General features: G+C 45.4%; 1 protein-coding gene across 1 annotated transcript in view; it reads left to right on the top strand.

Moving 5' to 3' along the window:
- Positions 1–15217, top strand: part of LOC115324099 (neprilysin-1-like) — a 147239-nt gene that overhangs the window by 20094 nt on the left and 111928 nt on the right. Inside the window, exons 5-6 of the mRNA XM_042288341.1 lie at positions 2350–2544; positions 4561–4647. Coding sequence (XP_042144275.1) covers positions 2350–2544; positions 4561–4647 — 282 coding nt within the window. The remainder of the gene's footprint in view (positions 1–2349; positions 2545–4560; positions 4648–15217) is intronic.

Below are 15217 nucleotides of genomic sequence, written 5' to 3' on the forward strand. Positions count from 1 at the left end.
CATTTGCGAAATTCGGAACCACATCCAACCCGGAATCTTTGCATTCACGTTATATCATTAACTACAACGTAAAGTAAAAAATAAAAATAAAGTCTGGATGGTACCTTATAAATTTTGGCTATCTGTATAGAAAGATCTCTTCGAGTCACAATACTGTTACGAATGACAAATGATGAGGCGAAGAGTAACTGAAGAAACTAAACGTTTAATGAGGCGAACTTGTGCCCAAAAGAAAAAGGAAAACAGAAGATGAGAACAAAGCGTCGCGGGCGTCAAATTCGGCGTAACAGCAGGTTCGAGCGCTGGGGCGAGACTGACTGCAGATCGCCACGTGGAGCCCCTTATGTACACGCGATGGCTTCTTGAGCAATCGACCTGGAAGGTTCGGCGACTAGAACATTCGCACCTCGAACAGGTGACAGAGTTCTCGAATTCACCAGTACATTGAACTGCAAGAATAAATAAAAGGACGCGTAACTCCCGGGAATTGAACCCTGACTCTTGACGTGTGAGGCAAGCGCGATAACCGTTAGGCCACGGCCGGGCTGCCTAGTTGGCGCGCGGTAATACGCTGAAAGACATTTGATGGTATCTTTTCCCCGATTTATAAATTAGCGATCATCCTTCCAGGATACACCCCGCGTCCTTGGAAAGATGATCTAAGTTATGAGACGGTCCTGGAGGACTGCAACATTCTAGTCAAAAGATGCGATAAAAAAATTAATTTTTTTTTTATTTTATTTAAACACTGACTTTAAGCAGACGGGTATTTTCTAATCGCGAACATTTATTAGGGTAGAGCTGATAACACTCTGTCAATTTATTTATGTCAGATAGTTAAAAGCGGTAAAAAAGGCGGCCACACACCGGAGCGTATTCGTATATACGTGGAAAGACGCGGGTACACCCTTGTGAAAATATGACAATATTTATTTATGAAAACATGTCATACTGGTTTCAGTTTTAAACACGATTCTGCAACTGTGTGCTCTGAACCACATACTTAGCAGCAACACGTCAACTGTCCAGACTGAAAACGCACACACACGTCAGGTTTTACTTCTCGAGGAGCCTTCTGCCTTTTTGTGGCTTGAACGTGTTCGAATTTCATTCGACCGAAGAACGTTTTCCGCTCTTTTCCTGCCAAACAAGACCACACTTTCTCTCGCGAGATTGAACGCTCTAAATCAATCTTTACTAAAAATCAAATCCTGGCGTAAAAACAAAATTAATATTATTTTTTATTTGTTTTTCCAAAACAATTGATAATGCACCTTATCGTATCCTCATTCATTAACTCTAGCGTCTGCTGTCGCACAGGTTAACCGGCGGGCTCGGCAACAATCCAGAGTCACACTCAGAGATATCCGCATCCTATACGCATCCGCAGCCCTTAGCAACCGCACCCGATCCGCAATCCACCAAACCTGCTTCAATTTTATGCACATACTGCCAGTTGAGTACGGACACCTTCGCCAAATGGGGGCACTTCGGCCGGGATTCGAACCCGCCACTTGCGGATCCGTAAGCCGGAGCGTTTTCTTTGGAGCAACCGATATTTTTATATTATTATGAATATTGATGAAGGCATCGAGACGGCATACGCTTCTCGCATGAGCTGTAGTAAAAAAAGCATGTATTTGTGCTGGCAGTCAAGCGGGGGAGTCAACAACTTAGGTCACAGGAAAGTTTTTTTTTAATTTTTATTTTAATATAAAAGTAATCATAATGCAATACCTTACCTTAATGTGCGAAAAAAAAAAAAACTTCAAATCAAAGAACATGTAGTATAAAACTTTCTCCGAGTGTTATATTTTTCTTTGACTTGAAAGTTCACTAATATTTCTGCCCCACAATCTCAGGTGCTACATTCTGATGAATTATCGCCAGATCGTCTGCACGCTGGCTGTTATTGCGTGAAAAATTGTCGCAATTTTTAGCCGCCTGAGCGGGTTTTGAATTAAATACGTGAGATTAATTTTAGTTACGTTTGAATGTATCCAGCCACTACACATCTTTATTCTAAACAAGGACGCTCATTATTTTGGCTAACATGGTTGTATCGTAATCACACAACCGCAAAAGAGAACATATTATGAAAACATTACTATTTGCGTAAAATATGGCTCGATGAGTTTTCAGTCCTGAAACTTAGCTGTAGATATTATGATTCAGGTGGAAACAGAAGAGTTACTCCACCTTATAATTAATTGTTCTCGGCTGCATGCCCAATAATTCCTTAAGTAGAGTGTTTCACTAACTATGAAATATCCTGTTTACAAACGTAAGTGTTATATGTATGATATACTTATATTAACAAGTGAATTTCAACATGCACTATTTCTCAAGCTCGACCAAATTAAGTTTGACTGGGTTGGTGGAAAGAAACTGATTGACGACACGAAAAAAGAAAATAGAAGAGTAATCGCTGCCTACAAGAAGGTTATTGCGTCAACTGCGAAGGTATTCAGACCCAACTTAACTGAAGAGGAGGCACAGCAACTTTCTCAGGATATAGTACAGTTTGAGGTCAAACTGGCAAAGGTAATATATAACACATTCCAACAGCAGATCTGAAGTATTGGGTGTCTGAAATAAGCAGGCTCTACTAAAATGGGCCGGAAAAACCGGCGCCTGCACGTAGCGATCTAAACTTTTCGTCAAAGATGTATTTTAGAAGTCGGTTCTATCTTGTAAAAATTCAAAGTGTAGCTTCCATTCTGCAAAAAGGATGGCCAAAATACTTGCCATGCTCCACGGCGGACGGCGACGTAGACGACCAGTCGTGTGACACGGGGCCCGTTTGGTGCACGTCTTGAAAGATGGCTCTACCTCCTTATCGAGATTTATAGGGACATTATTTGAGACTGCTCGCGACGACGGTGGTCTATTTAAATTAACACAGTATTTTTATAATGTACCTTCGGTTAAAAAATAAATGCGGACAATAAAAGCAAAACGAAGTAAGAGCAAAAAAAAAAAAAAACGCCGTTGCATAATGACGACGTTCTCGCTGACGACGGATTTCAATAGCGTGTCGTTTGCTTTCTTTCGCTGGTAAGCTACACCTACCGACGCTGCTCCGGATGCCATCTATCAAAACGTACGCCAAACGCTCCCCGCCGCTCTACTCGGTTGTCTGCGTCGCCGGCCACTGTTGACCCTGGCAAGCTTTTTGACCACATGTTTTACAGAATGGGAGTTACGCTTTACATTCTTAGGATATAAAACCAACCTATTAAATAAACTCTTGACAAAACATTTAGATTGCTTCGTGCAGGCGTCGATGTTTACGACCCATTTTAGAGCGGACCTGAGTATTTCCAACATCCATACATATTTTATCTCCCTCTAAAGCAAATTAATTTGTTATTCAATTTAAAATTTCGTGATCGGGGATCGTGATCTTATGCATTTCCGGAAAAAATGTTTACAGGTTCCATAAACTTTAGGTAAAATTTTGTGCGTTTAATACTTCTTACTCTGTTCGAAATATTCCACGAAATGCTTACCTCTGTGCACTTGCTGAAGTTTTAGTACCAAGTACTCAACGCGATGCATTTTAGCAAGAACAAGCTATTCAAAATTTAATTGTACTTTTTTTTTAAATTTGATTTTCAATTTTAAAACAAATAGCTTTAATTTAGGGCAGCATTCTAAGTTACACAGTTTGGTACTTCTCCCGCTGTGCCTACATAAACTATACCGAAGCGTTGTTGTTGTGTAGGTGCAAACAGTGTCGCGCAGTGTTAAAAAGAACTAGTCCTCAAATATGAAATTCCTCACCACTCCCACTCAATATGTTGATATGTTGATGGTGGTGTCAATATGATTTCGAGAATATTTGTATCTAAAGCAAAATATATATTTATGCCTTAATTAAGAAGCTCTTCTGCAAAGTGAAATTTATAAATCATTTCACTGACAATCTAAGATATTGTTCGCTTATTTTTAAATGCACCATTTATCACTGCTTTATCAAACTTTCAACCTTTTTGAGATGTCTCAATGGCCTTAAAGTCATTATATTGACAAGTAAAAAGGAGCATTCATCAGGTTATAAACATCAGCCAAGTACGGTGACCACGTAAAGCTTAGGGCCCTTTTAAAGTCCTGGAACACAGTATCACAGATAGTAAAATTCCCAGGAAAAAGCAATTTTCCATTCGCTTTAATACTCAAATGGGTACTCCCGACAAACCATACCGATGGCCAAAAAGGTGGCGAAAAAAAATCCTTTAGTGCGGCTTACGTGGAATATCTTAACAACGGGGTTTTGCCTTACTCTAATCATTCCCGTGTGTGTGAGTGGTCTGGGAAATAATTCCTGCGCACAGCAATTTTAATTTGTTACCAAAACGTTCGGGCGGGTCTATTAAATTAGCTAGACTAGAACGTCTGGGCACCCCTGACTAACACGGTACTAGTGTCTTTTGCATGGAATCTCAAAAAGAAAAAGGACTCGCAATAAAACATAATTTGGAAAAAAAATATCGGGAAGGTTTTGAGAATATAAAAATTACGTCCATTATTCGGTTGTTTTCTTTTTCTTTTTCTAAGCACTCTAAGGCTGAAGAAGACAGGCGTAACTTATCCTCAATGTACAACGAAATGAATATCTCCACCTTGTCTAAAAAGTATCCCAAGGTAAGCAAAACACGAACTTTCACAACTTTTTTTTTAAGCTAAGGCGATCTCAATCTATGTAATATTAGAGCACACTAGAATGCTCCTCTTAGTCAAGATAAACTATATAGTACTCGCACAATTCAATTATTGATCTGAATATTGATGTAGCAGGGCAACGTGTACTTGACTTCAGGGTGTTTCCAGGTCAGACGGTAAAATGATAGTCCAGGCGAGCTATGTCCGACAGCCGTTTAGTTTCTTCGAAAATGAAGCGGAAGTGACGGAACTGACGATATAACGTCTGATTGGCTAGAGGCTCAAAGAGCGAAAGTAGAAACTTTTCGTCAGTTTTAGCCCCTAACCGATCAGACGCCATATCGTCAGTTCCGTTACTTTCGTTTCTTTTAAGGAGAAACAAAACATTTCTCAAACATAGGCTCCCATTTCATATTTTTATAGTAATGTCAAAATATGTTGAAACCGTATTCCTGGAAGGAGCTTTCAGCTATATGCGAACGACGTAACTAATTTTTTTTCTTTTGGAGATTCAAAGTTTCGAAGCTCCAGGCGTGGTGAATGCTAAGGTTTTGCTATGGTAACTTGAACAGCGGTCAAGCTCACGCCGAAGCATGGACGTAGTGATGATTTTTTTCTTTTTATTTTATGAGAGGTATGCGGAGTACTAAAAATGTCAATAAAAGATTGCATGAAAAAATATTTTCGAAACCCGTCAAAAAAACACGTTTTGAAGATATTTACAATTATTCACCATCGAATTGCTTAATATAAAATAAGGCGGAATATATCAAAATGATCACCTTTAAATCAAAATGACGAATGTATAAAATATTATGCTTATTCATTATTGTAGTTATGTTAGTAATGCAGAAACAATGTACATTCTACTAAATGTGGCACAATTGCACGTCAATGTTCAAAAAGAAACTCGACTTTTTATTCTCTTCAAACTCTGTTTATCCGTTCAGAGTGACTTTAACTAACTTGTGTTGAAAAGAAAACGAGTATCATATGATCTCTTTAAGAGAAAAACACCAAATAACCTTTACTCAAATTTAGCTGGCTTGTAAGGTTAGGGGAATAGTGGTTCGAATTAAATAGGCCAACGTCATCCCTAGCTTCTGCACTGTTGAATGAACTATTCAACTTCGCTTTCCCTTACACTGTCAAGGCTTTGAATGACGCAGCGCTATTCGAGTCGAACCTTGCACAACCCTACTAGCTTGCCCTCGTCACAGCGGCTTTGCCGCACAACTTCGGCTGTAAAGGAGCGTTCACACTGGCAAGTCGCAGCTGTAGCGCGACAACGTTTGTCGCAACAGCGATAATCGCAAGTCACGAAAGCGACAGGTTTGATGCAGTCGTTTTCAGGCCGATTTTGCGACGGGGCGCCCAGTCGCGTGGCGGCTGAACCAATCAGAGGCGGCTCGAAAGAGCCGAGAGCTACGCCTCGCGCCTGTTTACATCCCGTGCGCCGAACGTCTGTGAGAGAAGCATTAAACGTGTCCGTCCCACACCCCAGTTCGCGGCCGCGGATAGGAAGCCACGGAGGTTTGTGTGGCGGCTCTTGTCAGCGCTATTAGAGGATACCCATTTCATTATAAAAGCAGCAGCCCGATTTAAACAAGCACTCGAAAAAGAACGCGGCCTGACAGCAAATCCGTTCAACTTAAGTTTTGACAGGTTCATACTGCGCCGCAGTTGCTCGATAAAGTACACGCCGATCTAGTGATTGCGCGTCTTTGTACGGTTCAGAAGGACCCATGCCAACGTGACGAGTATTTTTCATATTGAAAGGGCGACGCATGTGTAGCCGTGAGACAACGAAAATGGGAAAGCAGCGAAACTCAAACCTGAACTGTTGCTGGGAGGACGGGATCGACGAATGTTCCCGATAACTTCCGAAAAGCGACTCGCAGGTAGTGGCTATATATACACAGCCATTGGGGTCTATGTGGCGTCTCTGATTTGCTCTAATCAGAGTATTCATTTTTTTAATAAAAAGTAGCACCAATGTTTGAACGAGTAAACGATATTTAAACAAGTTCTCCGGTGCTTCGTTCACGCAATCTGCACAATCTTCTAATAGTGTAATTGTACGTTTTTGTTGTCGGAAACTATATTCGTATTACTTAATAAAAAAAAGTATCACGGAAGCTAGTCATCGCAAGTTGTACACATTTTGTTTATTATACGAGTTAATATAGGAAGAAGAGGAATTGATCAGTAGCTCTCAAACTCTTGAAGTTTTCCATGTTTATATGTAGGACGTATAATCAAGACCTTTAGGCTCTTCGGAATACCTCTCCTATAGAGGATGTGAATAATAATTATTTGTGTGAAGAGCTTCAGTCTATCAAAATTATACCTAATATCTCGGATTCTTATGTTGTCAAACCCTGGTGGCTTAGCTTTTAGCAAAACTCAAATTTGGGGGTTTTACGTGCCAAACCTACGACGGGCATCTGGCACGCCCCAGCGGAGGACTGAGGATTAATTTCGCCCACCTGGGGATCTTTTGACGTGTAACCGAAAGCTCGGTTACACGGCGCCTTCTCCGCAATAAGCCTCCGTCATATGCTTAGCTTAGCTTTTAGCATAGAAATAATAATTTTCAAATATAATTTTTTTATATACATATATGGCAAATACGCCGAATTACAGCACTTGACTTGTGGAGTGATAGCAATGTGACTAACAGTGGAGTAAATTTTTTAGCTTTTTTTACGGAGTTGATTGACATTTTTTTTTAAGACACTGATAATGCCGCAAAAGAACATGACCTAAGGAAATGTTTCTGAATCGTATCATCCGCGCTATTTTTAAGTTTTGGGCAAATTATCTGGTTTACTAAGTTCCAGGTCTCCTTCGAATTTGTTCTTGATTGAATGAGCCGATTTAAAATATGTTTCCTTTTGGCTAAGCGTATTTTGCTGTCACTTTGATACGAATTTCACGAATTTCATTTCTTAGCTTGGTGTTTCCTTGATTTCAGAGCTGGTCCTAATATTAACATAATTAAAAGTTCCCTCGTTAATCCGGGTATTCTGGGGCCTCCGTTTCGTCAAATTTACTCTTCTGGTACTAATAAATAAATGCTCTGAGAGGTTTCCACAAGTTTGTCATAAGTTTGTCAGTACTTTAACAGAGAATTCCAGTTATACTTATGTTTGAGTTATCAATTTCTGTGTTGCCCTGTATCATCTTGTATATAATTTTTGTATCCGGATATTCAGCAAGCTTTTCTAGTGTTAAAAGAATAGTAATGTGATGATCAGCCACCTTTTTATTAACAACTCCAGATATTATTTTAAAATTACTCATTCTTGTAACTATGTGATCTATGCATGATTTCGTACTTTTATTACCATTGTATTCCTCCTGGGTATAATTATTAATTATATTTGCCAGGACAAAATGCGGGAAGCTGTCAAGTACATACGATACTTCTTGTTTTGTATCGTTTAAATTATCAACATTGAAATCTACAACAAGAACTCTGTATTAGTGCTTATTGAAATTGTGAAGTAATTGTCTACATTTATCACAGCATATGTTTACATTCGAACTAGGTGGCCTGTAAAACGTGCAAATGACGTACGAAACATTCGTTTTATTAACGGTCACAACGCAAATTTCTGCTTGTTGGAAATACACAAATATTTCCAGACAAAGAATGGTCATTTATATACATAATAATAACACCCCCTTTTCTGTCATTTCGACATAAGCTGCAAAAATGAAAGCCTTGTAAGGAAAATATAGCGCAAGCTGTCTCGTCAACATTTACATGCCTCAAAATGAGCATATTTAAAAGTAGAATTGGCTCGCCTAATAATAGCAGTAACTGATCCAAATCCTTATGAATACTTCTAACATTTTTAGTGAATTATATTTAACTTAGCGTCAAGGTGTCCTTCTACATTCGAACCCCCGATGTATGCGCCCGACTTACAGAACGAATCAGAAGACGAGTCCATGTTCACCTAATTTTAACTAAGTCTCGTTCACTCCTGATTTGAATTGCTGCCGCTCGCTCTTTTTGACCGACGAATATTTTCCTCTTTCTAATCACAGTAAAAGTTGTATCCCTTTCCATAGCACAAGCCTTCGGGAAGCGTGCGAAGGCCCAGGGTTCGATTTTTGGGAGATTCGCGTCTTTTATTTATTCTTTCCATTTAATGTTCTAGTACAGTGGTTCTCAAATGGGGACCACGGAACATTTGGGGCCCGCGATCCCCAAAGGTGTTCACGGACCCTCTGCCTCGCCAGTCAAGCCCGAGAATAAAAGTTGTATTCTTTTTTTTTTCAAATTGAGAAGAAATGTTTCAGTTTTCGCGTGAGCTTTTTCGTGCGTATCTCAATCACAGAAGTCCACATCGCACTACCACTGAGTTATATGTATCTAATAAATCAATATTATGATTACCCTATGCCTTCTCATTCCCCTGACCGCGAACAAGGTCCTCTAGTATCGCCGCCGATCCACAAGGAGTCCGGGAAATAGCAATGGTTTAGAACCAGTGTCCTAGTAATTCGAGAACCCTATTTCTTGCTGGAGGTTCGAATGTTCTACGCGTAGGACCTTCTACTCCGATTGTTCCAGAAGCCAACGCGTGTGAGTAAGTGACTCCGTGTGGGCGAGCCACAGTCAGTTTCGCCGACGTCGACAGCCACGACACTAACTCGCTTCCCCTTTCTTTTGCTTTGGGCACAAGTTCGCACCATTAAACGTTCCGTTTCTTTAGTTATTCACCGCCTCATCATTCGTCACTCGTGACATTTTGGAGGAGGTAATGGGTATCGCGTTTCATGCCCGTGAAGCGTACCTATCAAAAGATCTTTCGAACACGATCTTTCTCAAGTCCAGGAAAAATAGTCCCCGTTGACGAACCCGCGACCTGAGACGGAAGCCGCAGCTAAGGCACCCACTGGAGTTCGTTCAACTCTCAGATCAGCCGAGGAAGACAAAAACGCCGACAACGGAGACCGAGTCGCAGCAGGCGCCAACTGACCGTCCATCGTATACCTGCCATTTGCGCCTCGGACACCGGCAAATTTGCACGGCGAGATTCATAAGGATGTTGAAGACTGGCTCAAGCAGTACGACCGAGTGACACAACACAACAACTGGACACCAGAACAGCGCCTGCAGAACCGGCACCGCTAAGCGCTGGTTCGAGAACCACAAGCCAACGTTAACATCGTGGGATGTCTGCAGGAGCGAGGTGTGCGGGCGTTCACCACTTAACACCGACGGGAGAATGCAGAGAACCTTCTTCGAACGCAAGCCCAGGGCCCAAACGAATTGTCAAAAGCTTTGTACAAGGCGTCTTGCGTCTGAGCAGCCCTGCCGACCCACAAGCCGCAGACGACAAGAAGCTGCGGGTTCTCATGCCCGGGTTGAAAGACGGTATCTTTGGAGTCCTCGTCCGCAACCCGTCGACCGCTGTCGAAGCCTTCGTCACGGAGGCAACGAACACCGAGCGCACCCTCGAAGCAGGCTTTTCGCTCTGTCTACGACATCCAGGAGTTACTGCATCCACCCACTTTAGCGGCAAAACCTCCTCTGTAAACCTGAACATCCACGATATTATACGGGACGTCGTCCGGGAGGAACTCAGCAGGTTGCTGCCAGTCTCGAGTCGTCCAACGACACTCTCCATCGCCGGAATTATCCGCCAGGAAATCAAACAAGCAGTCCGATCTGAAATTCCCATCAACATGACGACGCCAGAAGAACTGACGGTGGGCTCCGCCACCATGCCCCGACGACCGCCGCAAGCTCCCCGCCAGGCTCTGGCCCCACCCCGATCAGACACCCCAATCCCGCGTATCCTCGTCGTCAGGAAGAACAAGCCGAGTACATCCACCCGGAGCGACCCTCGCCGAGAAAGACCGCGCGACGTATGGCAAACGGCCGACCAACGCCCGCTCTGCTACCACTGCGAAAAAGCCAACCACATCTACCATTTATTCCCCTACAGTCGACTTGGGCTGCGTGGTTTCCATCTAAACGACACGCCCGAGGCACGGCGAACGCCCTCGAGACATCAAGGAGTACCTCAGCGCTCGCCCTCCTCAGCGCCGACTTTCCGCCGTAAATCCAGCTCCTCATCGCCACGACGTTCAGCGTCTACGGTGCCACGACAACGCACAGGGAGCCTTTCTCTTCTGCGTCAACAGGAAAACTAAGTGCAGTGCGGCAACGCCTGGAGGTGGCGTTGCCAAATACGACCGAAGTAAAGAGCCTCCAAGAACGCTGGAGCGCTCCCACTCTCCCGACGCCACACATCGCAACGACTCCCTTCAGTGGCGGCCAACAAACTAAAAGTTGTTATCGACGACCACGATGCATCGGCCCTCCTGGACACCGGAGCGGACTACTCAGTCCTGAGTGGGAGGCTCTTTTGCCGCCTGCGAAAAGTTTCGACGTCCTGGGGTTGACCACAAATTCGAACCGCTGGAAGACACCTTTTTACGCCCGTTGGAAGGTGCACTGCACGAGTCGACATTCACGGCGAGACGTACCCTGTGGAATTCGTCGTTCTACAAGACTCTTCCAGAGACGGCAATCTCGGCATGGACTTTTTGTGTGAATACAGCGCTGTCATCGACGTTCGGGAGAACAAATTTACACTGCGGACACCTGTTCAGCCTCAAGAGGAACCCCAAAAACGTCAGTCGCCGTCCGAGTCGCTGCCGACGACGTGAAACTGCCGACACGATCAAGGGGTGTTGTGCTTGTCACGACCGATGTCGCTACCTGCGGTGAAGTTGTTCTGGAAGCCAGCGTACAACTGGTCCTGGGAAAAGGAATAGTTGTCGGAAGGGGGGTAACTGAACTTCAGATAGACTCACTGTGGTCCTCGTGGCGTAATTCCGACAAGAAACGCAATCCCTCACAAAAGGTGCCGCTGTGAGCCACGCCAAGAAAGCCGTGAACTCAACCGAAATCGTCATGATTGCTGAAGAATCCTCGCCACCCCAGCAAGACATTACGCCTACAGCGCAGCTCGACATTGACCCCAAGCTTGCAGGCCCGAAACGACGGCAGCTGAGTGACCTCCTCATCGAATACAACGACAGCTCCGCGACGTCGTCGAAGGTGCACCAAACTACGGTTGCGAAGCACCGCATCGTTACCGAGGACGACGCGCTCACAGCGCATTGATCGCCATACAGAGAGTCTCAGTAAAATAACGGGAGGTCATCCAGGAGCAGGTGCAAGAAATGCTGAACGACGACATAATCCAGCTTTCAAGCAGACAGTGGGCCTCTCCAGTTGTGCTGGTTAAGGAGAAATACGAAACGCTTAGGTTCTGCGCGTGCTAGCGGCAGTTGAACGCAGGGACGAAGAACGACGTCTACCTACAGGGTGTCAGAGAAGAAAATTTACAGGGTTTTTTTCGCCGCAAAAATAAACTAGGCATCGTCGAAACTCATCCTCCACCCAAAGGTAGCGCTAGAGGCCAGAACCAGATGCCAAAGTTTCAGCCCATTCCGATAACTTAATCAAACGTTATAAGTGATTTTCTGAAATTTTCACTGGGAAAATGGAGCCCATTTTCGCCCGTTTTCGGTTTATGGTGCCATAGAGCCGCATGTACTCGAAAACTCCGTCGGCCGCCATTTTCCCATCTAAATTTTCAGAAACTCACTTATAGCTTTTGATTAAGTTATCGGATCGGACTGAAACTTTGGCATCTGGCTGTGAACTCTAGCGCTACCTTTGGGCGGAGAATGAGCATTCGGCGATGCCTAGTTTATTTTTGCGGAAAAGAAGACCCTGTAAATTTTCTTTTGTGACACCCTGTACTCACCTGCATAAACGACGCGCTCGACCGGCTGCGCCACTCTCGATATTTTTCATTGATTGACCTGAAGAGCGGCTACTGGCAGATCAAAGTCGACGAATGGGCCGAGAGAAGACAGAGTTCGTCACGCCGGATGAACTGTTCGAGTTCAAGGTGATGTTTTTGCACTATGCACGTCAGAAGCACCTTTCCACCGCGTCGTGGGCACTGTACTGGCAGTACTGAAATGGCAGAGCGTTCTCGTCTACCTTGACGACGTCGTAGTGTTTTATAGCAACTTCGGCGAGCACTTGCGACGATTTCGAGCTGTTCTTCAAGCCATACAGACCGCCAGACTCACTCTCAAGCCGCCAAAGTGTCAGTTCGCCTATGACGAACTGAAGTTCTTAGGTCGCGTGGTTAGTAACGAAGGCGTCCACCCAGACCCAGAGAAGACTCGCGCCGTTGCGGCGTTTTCTGTGCCGACAGACAAGAAGGCCGTGCGAAGATTCCTTGGACTTTGTCCGTACGATCGACGCGTCGTACGGGATTTCGCAAGGATTTCCTAACCGCTCAAAAACCTCAGGAAGGACGCCAAGAAGTTCAATTGGGTCGAAGAGCAGCAGAAGGCTATCGAGGAGTTGAAGCGAACGCTCCAGACTCATCCTGTTTTTGGTCACTTCGATCAGGATGTGGAAATCGAGATTCACACGGACGCTAGAAACGCAGGACTTGAAGCGATACTGGTTTAAGTATAACAAGGCACCGATCGAGTGATCGCCTACGCAAGTCGGGCAATGTCCAAGGCGGAGAAAAATTACTCCACAACTGAAAAAGAATCTCTTGCGCTCGTGTGGGCAATTACGAAGTTATGCTGTACTTGTACGGGAGCCCGTTCAGCTCAGTCACAGACCACCCTTCGCTCTGCTAGCTTGCGAACCTCATGGACTCTTCACGATACCTCACTCAATGGAGCCTGCAAGAGCTCAACATGACTGCAGTCTAAAAGTCAGGCCACAAGCACAGCACGCCGACTGCCTGTCCAGGCCCCCGTCGGAACATCTTCCGGCAGCAGCGGCGACGATGACGACGCGTGCTTCCTGGGAGCAGTGAACACCGACGTCATGGCACGACGTCAATGAGACGATCCTGAGCTGCGTGCATTAATCGAGCACCTGAAAGTGCAAGGGAGTACCGTGGTACGTGTTTTCTCACGATGCCTGCCGACCTTCGCCAAATGACAAGGTGTACACTTCAAGGAAAACTTTGGGGACAACAACTCGCCGCGGCTGCTCGTTATCCCGACCGACATTCGAGAGGAGATCTTTCAAGCACGTCACGACGACACGACGTCCGGACACCTTGGTTACTGCCGGATACTGGCCCGTAATCGTAAAAAGTATTACTGGCCCAAGCTCCCCAAACCCATCCACCTCAACACCGGGTCATGTCATAAGTGCCAGCGAAGCAGGCAACCGCCAACAAAGCCGGCAGGTCTCCAGAAGCCAATTTCTCCGCTAACCGCACCGTTCCAGCATATCAGAAGAGATCTACCTGATCCTTTTCCCCCGCCGACCCTGGGCAACCGTTGAAGAATTGTTGCCACATATTATCTCACACGGTACACAGAAACGAAAGCCCTTCCTTCAGAGACTGTTGTTGAAGTCGCCAAATTTTTCATCGACTCCACCGTCCTCCGGCACGGCGCTCACGAAGTTCTGATCAAAGATCGCGGATCATCGTTCATGGCACAACTGACTCAAGATATCCCTCGGCTCAGTCACACCAGCCACCGCCGTACCACCACGTACCACCCGCAGACCAACGGGCTGACGGAGCGACTCAACAAGACAATCGCCGACATGATCTAGTATATGTGCGTCGACGTAGAGCACAAGACGTGGAACGAGGCGCCTACAACACGGCGGTTCATGAGACCACCGGATTTGCACCTTTCCAGCTGGTACATTGTCAAAAGGTAACGACCATTCTCGACGCGATGCTGCCCTGGAGCCAGCTGACGATGAGAGCGAGATGCCCAGGTGGTTGCTCATTGGGCTCAAGAAGTCCGCCAGCTCGCCCGACACCTGATTCAAGACCAGCTACGCGTCGACGCGGGCCGCTACAACTTTCGTCGCAAAGACGTCCACTTCCAGCCCAAAGACAAAGTGTCGGTGTGAACGCCCATCCGTCGCCGCGCCCTCAGTGAGAAACTGCTGAAATAATACTTTGGACCATACAAGGTACTTCGTCGCTTTGGGGAGCTGAACTATGAGGCGATGCTCGACAGAACAAGAACAGCATCACGCCGCCCGCCACGACCTGAAGTCGTTACGTCGTACGACTCACCCAAGCAGCACTTTGTGAATGGGCCATCGCTGGCAAGTGTACTATGGCCAACCAGATTTTCGATGGCCCAAGCTTGGCCAAAGTGCTCGGCAATAGCAGTGTTTTCGTCCTCGTCTGGTGACTTACCATTCACTTTATGCCAGTCGCTGGCCATTCACTTTAGGCCAGTGACTGGCCATTCACTTTAGGCCAGTGACTGGCCATTCACCTTTGTCCAGTGGCTGGCCATTCACTTTAGGCCAGAGACTGGCCATTCACCTTTGGCCATGACTGGCCATTCATATTTGGCCAGTGACTGGCCATTCACTTTAGGCCAGTGACTTGCCATTCACCTTTGGCCAGTCGCTTTCGGCCAGCCACTGGCCATTCACGTTTGGCCAGCCACTAGCCATTGACTTCCGGCCAGTCACTGGCCGAAAGTGGCT

Source organism: Ixodes scapularis, unplaced genomic scaffold (assembly GCF_016920785.2).
Source record: "Ixodes scapularis isolate PalLabHiFi unplaced genomic scaffold, ASM1692078v2 ptg001946l_1___fragment_3__unscaffolded, whole genome shotgun sequence".
NCBI lineage: Eukaryota > Metazoa > Arthropoda > Arachnida > Ixodida > Ixodidae > Ixodes > Ixodes scapularis.